The sequence below is a fragment of the Aegilops tauschii genome, chromosome 1, assembly GCF_002575655.3.
Source record: "Aegilops tauschii subsp. strangulata cultivar AL8/78 chromosome 1, Aet v6.0, whole genome shotgun sequence".
Lineage (NCBI taxonomy): Eukaryota > Viridiplantae > Streptophyta > Magnoliopsida > Poales > Poaceae > Aegilops > Aegilops tauschii.
Window position 1 is genome coordinate 498,867,679 of NC_053035.3, and position 5,538 is coordinate 498,873,216.

Here is a 5,538-nt window from a genome sequence, read left to right on the forward strand (position 1 = left end):
ATGTGGGGCTTCGAACACTTTTCTGCTACACCAAGATCGGCAGGTCAGATGATCGACTTCCGTGATGTGCTTGAAGTATGTGTCTTGGGTGATCTTGGTTTTGCAGGGCTCCCGTATACATATGATAACCGGCGAGGTGGGCGGGCGAATGTCAAGGTACGCCTAGACCGGGCCGTGGCAAATAACTCCTGGAGGGATCTGTTTACACATGCAAAGGTGGAGCACTTGGTGGCTCCTAGTTCGGATCATCTACCTATCCTGCTCCGCTGCTCTAGGGAGGAGCCGAGGCAGGAACATGGGAGGAGGTGCCGCCAGTATGAGGTTATGTGGGAGAGGGATCCCACGCTACCGGAGGTAATTATGAACACTTGGACCGAATTGGGTTCGATGCTTAGCCTTGGTGAAATTGCTTCTGGGTTGGGGAACTTGATGAAGAAGTTGCATGATTGGAGTAGGAAAAAGTTTGGTAATGTCATCAAGGAAATTAACAAGTCTCGCTCTCGCCTAGAGGAGCTTATGTCTATGAATGCAGATAGGAAGGAGATTAGAGAGGCAACAGACAAGATGAATGAACTCTTGTATCGTGAGGAGATGTTGTGGATGCAAAGATCACGGGTTGCATGGCTGAAGGAAGGCGACAGGAACACACGGTTCTTCCATAGGAAAGCTGTTTGGCGCGCCCGAAAAAATCACATTAAATCATTAATGGATGCTGCAGGTGTCATTCACAGGGATCATGAGGCTATGGCGGCTATGGTTACTTCATATTTTGCGGATCTCTTTTCAGCTGATGACTCATTATGTGCGGACCCTGTGATTGATCTCATTAATACTCGTGTTACTGACCAGATGAATGATGCTCTCTGCGTAGATTTCTCGGACAAGGAAATTGCGGACGCCTAGTTCCAGATTGGACCCTTGAAGGCTCCGGGACCAGACGGGTTTCCCGCTCGTTTCTTCCAGAGGAACTGGGCTGTGATGCAGGACCAAGTCATCGCAGGAGTTAAAGAGTTTTTCCGGTCAGGACTAATGCCGAAAGGGGTGAATGACACTGCCATAGTTCTCATCCCCAAGGTTGATAACCCAGAGAAACTGACAGAGTTTCGGCCTATCAGTCTGTGCAATGTGATTTATAAGGTGGTCTCAAAATGTCTGGTAAATCGCTTGCGCCCTATCCTTGATGATATCATCTCCCCGAACAGAGTGCATTTGTTCCTGGCCGGATGATCACAGATAATGTGTTAATTGCGTTTGAATGCATTCATTATATTCAGCAAGAGAAGGACCCTGATAAGAGCTTTTGTGCTTATAAGCTGGATTTGTCTAAAGCTTATGATAGAGTCGATTGAATCTTCTTGAAGCGAATGATGCAAAAGATGGGTTTTGCTCGCCGGTGGGTGAACTGGATTATGGCATGCGTCACCTCGGTGAGATGCACAGTTAAATTTAATGGAACCCTCTTGGATTCGTTCGCATCGTCGCGTGGGCTACGGCAAGGTGATCCCCTCTCCCCCTTTCTGTTCCTGCTTGTGGCTGATGGTCTCTCTGCTTTGTTGAAGGATGGAGAGCGCAAAGGTGATTATACTCCGTTAAAAATGTATCGCAGAGCTCCGGGTGTTTCTCATTTATTGTTTGCAGATGACACTTTGCTTTTCTTCAAGGCTAAAGAGGAGCAAGCTAGGAAAGTACAAGAGGTGCTAAATACGTATGAAAAAGCTACAGGCCAGTGCATCAACCCAGCCAAGTGTAGTGCTCTGTTTGGCAATTCATGTGCCACTGAGGACCAGGAGAAGGTGCGTGATGTCCTACACATTGAAACAGTAACTTTTGAGGAAAAGTACCTGGGGTTACCTACACCGGAAGGACGTATGTCTAAGGAAAAATTTCAGAATTTGCAGTCTCGTCTGCTGAAGAGAATCATTGCTTGGGGCGACACCCTCTCGCTTGCAGGGAAAGAAATAATGATAAAAGCCATTGCCCAAGCTATTCCCACATATATCATGGGAGTTTTCAAATTACCTATGTCTGTCTGTGATGACCTGAACAGAATGGTGAGGAACTTTTGGTGGAGCTCCGCTGAAGGCAAGAGGAAAACTCATTGGTTGGCATGGCCAAAAATCTTAGCTCATAAAACGAAGGGCGGCCTGGGCTTCAGAGACTTCCGTGTTTTTAACCAGGCTCTCCTTGCTCGCCAGGCGTGGCGGTTGCTTATCAAGCCTAACAGTTTATGTGCGCAGGTGCTGAAAGCTAGGTACTACCCAGATGGACGCCTAGAGGACACAGTCTTCTCCGGAAATGCTTCTTCTACGTGGCAGGCCATACAATATGGACTGGAGCTACTAAAGAAGGGCATTGTGTGGCGCGTAGGAGATGGCCAGAACATCCGCATATGGCGGGATCGGTGGGTCACCCGGGAGCCGTCGCGCCAGCTTGTCTCCCTGCAGGGCACATGCCGGCTCCGGCGGGTGGCCAAGCTCCTCAGCCCGGATGGGACTTGGCGCATGGACCTACTCCGGCACTACTACCTTCCGGCAGACGTCGACGCGATCGCCCGCATCTGCACTTCACCTCGTGTCACCGACGACATCATCGCATGGGCTCCGAAGAAGAACGGTATCTTCACCGTTCGATCCGCCTATCGCTTTGCCATGGACGAGCACGAGCGTCCATCGGCCACAACCATGAGCAGGGCACCAGATGATCGTCGCGCCATCTGGAAGATCATATGGGGGTGCCCTGCTCCTCCGAAGGTACGCGTGTTTGCATGGAGGATTGTTACAAACTCACTTGCTACCTGGGCAAACAAATTCTCTCGCCACCTTGAGATTACTGATATTTGTCCCCTTTGTGGTGCGGAACGAGAGGACGGGTTCCATGCATTCTGCAGGTGTCCACTAGCTAAGGAACATTGGCATGCTATGGCCTTGGACTAGCCTATACCGAGTGTCGACGCCATCCATAATGTTGGGCTGGAATGGCTCTTTCACACTTCTGGAGCCACTGGATGAGGCGACACGGATGATTGTGCTCATGATCATGTGGAGGATTTGGCATGTGCAGAATGAGATTACGCATGAGAAGAAGCCACCACCCACAGAAGCTTCTCGCCGATTCCTTCATGGGTACATCAATTCACTCTTGTGCGTGCAGCAACACCCAAGTGGAGATGTGGTCAAGGGAAAGATGGTACTCAATGCACCACCGATCCTCACTAGAGAGCCGGCTCCTCTCAAGGACGAGCGAGGATGGGTTGCCCTAGAGCTAGGCAATACTAAACTTAATACAGATGGTAGCTTCATACCAGCGACAGGATTGGCTGGAGGGGGCATGGTCCTTCGGGATTCTGAGGGCAAGATCATTTTCAGTGCTTCTAGAGAAATTCGCGCATGCGATAATGCGCTCACGGCAGAGCTACCGGCGTGTCGGGAGGGCCTGGAGCTAGCTCTTTTCCGTACGGACGCGTCCATTAAAGTCGAGCTTGATTGTGCGGAGGCGGTGATAATGATCACAGGTCGTGAGCAGGACCGGTCGGCTCATCGCACCGTCACTGAGGAAATCAGGAGACTGGCAACGATGGAGGGGAGGGAGGTCTCTTTTAGTCTTTGTTGTCGTTCGCAGAACAAAGTTAGTCATGAGCTTGCCAAGTATGGCAGGAGCACCCCTTGCACCGCTGTTTGGTTGCACTCGGGGTTAGACTTTATTATAAACTTGGCTCTGGCTGAAAAGCCTCCGTGAGTAATGAGAATCCCCTTTTCACCCGAAAAAAAAAAGCTACAGTACTAGCAGTGAGCGTGTTTATTCGCACGTATATCTTCATCAGCACAGCCGCGTGCATGGCATGATACATCCTCCAGGGTGAAGCAAAGCACGTCTCGGGGAGCTACGGCAATGGCGGCTGCTGTGACGTCGACGCCTCGGCCTCCAGGAACGCCGCCGCGGCCATTAGCATCTGCTGCGTCGTCATCCGCTCAGCGGCAGCCAGGGGCGGACCCAAGTACAACCGAGTTGGGGCCTAGGCCCCCACTCAAAATTTTGAATTCCCTTTGTATTTGTGCATATTTTGAAAGAAAAACTTCAAAATCAGCAACTTTATAGAAGTTGTGCCCCAGTCAAATGATGCGCCCCCAGTCAGAATTTTGTCTCGGTCCGCCCCTGGCGGCAGCACGATCCTGCCTGTCTGCGTTCATGTGGAGCAGAGCATTGTTCTCGTCTTCCAGGTTTTGCACCTGCACCATGTATGATATATAGATTATAGCATATAGCAGCATCATTGGGTCGGATGAACATTTGCTAATTAATTATTTGAAATTTGAGTTGGTGTCCACTTAATTATAATAACTGCACAGCGTCAAAAAAATTATAATAACTGCAACTAAATCACGTAGAGGCACGTACCTTGCGATGTAATTCGCCCAACTGTTGGTTCAGTAGCTCGTCCTGCATCCATCAACACAAGGAGGAACAGAAGCGTGAACCCTTGCATGTGATGTGACCAGTGAGATTTATCAACGCAGCTGAATTAATGTGTAAAGTGTACTCCGATCCGATCGTACCTTTGTTTGACGAACTTTTCCCAGTGCCGACTCGACCTGCTGCTCAAGATCGTGGAGCTCGGCGACGCCGGATGGCAGATCTTCCCCGGTCTGCCTCCTCAGGCTGGCCTCGAGATGGCCAATCTCCTGCCTCAACCTTGCCACCCCCACCAACACTTGCTGTTGCTGCACGGACACGGGAACGAACAAAGATTCATTCAATGTTAAGTGTACAAACTGTTCGTTGTATGGACGTACGTAGTAGTATGCGTGTTTGCCTGTCCATGCGGGTGTAGGTGCACCCGGGAGTAGAACATCCTGTCTCTTTTAACCGTACGTACGTACCTGATGATGATCATCATCATTCTGGTTTGTAATTCTCCCCTGGACATGGAGTTGGGTGCTGCTGGTGCTCTCGCGCTCGCGCTCGTAGCGCTGAATGAGCTCACTCCAGCTTAGCAAATGACAAGGGAAGTATATATGTCACAAGAACGTACATACTCCAGCTAGCAGTGTAGTCGATGGATGGATATGCATGCAAGGAACGGGCGGGATAGACTCAGCTAGCTACCTTGTATTAGGACTGCAGTAGTCGCCGGCGAGCTTGCCGGTGCTGGAGAAGACGACGAGGCCGAGGCTGACGTCGTCGTCGCAGAGCACGGCGAGCTCACACGCCTTCTTTAGCAGCGTGCCGCGCCGCTTGCAGAAGGTCACCTGCCGCAAACCGTCGTCGTCGATCCTCTTGACCTCCAGCTTCCCACGCCTCCCCATCTTAATCACTCAGAGTTGGGAGGGACTAGCGATGCGATTCAGTTGAGAGAGAAGGGGCTCACTGGGTAGAAGAGAAGAGGTCGATGGAGCAGCACGAAGCTCGGAAGTGGTCACTCAGTACGCCCGCGGCCACAAGGGGAAGGAGAAGGCGTTGTATTTGTAGCTAGCGTCAAGGTTCTTTTCACACGGCATGTCCATTATTCCCGGCATGCAAGTCAGTCAATATGTCCAGTAG

The 5,538-nt window shown here is 50.7% G+C and overlaps 2 protein-coding genes across 2 annotated transcripts; one reads left to right on the top strand and one right to left on the bottom strand.

Moving 5' to 3' along the window:
• LOC141039211 (uncharacterized) lies at positions 1-903 on the top strand. Its single transcript, XM_073506539.1, has one exon. It carries the CDS (start codon positions 1-3, stop codon positions 901-903), a length of 903 nt encoding a protein of 300 aa, XP_073362640.1.
• Positions 904-4,109: 3,206 nt separating this feature from the next.
• Positions 4,110-5,303, bottom strand: LOC109762583 (MADS-box transcription factor 29-like). Its single transcript, XM_073498764.1, has 5 exons — positions 5,104-5,303; positions 4,878-4,986; positions 4,554-4,718; positions 4,396-4,437; positions 4,110-4,226 (listed from the first exon to the last, which is right to left on the bottom strand). The coding sequence occupies exons 1-5, from the start codon at positions 5,301-5,303 to the stop codon at positions 4,110-4,112; spliced, it is 633 nt and encodes a 210-aa protein (XP_073354865.1).
• Positions 5,304-5,538: the final 235 nt, after the last annotated feature.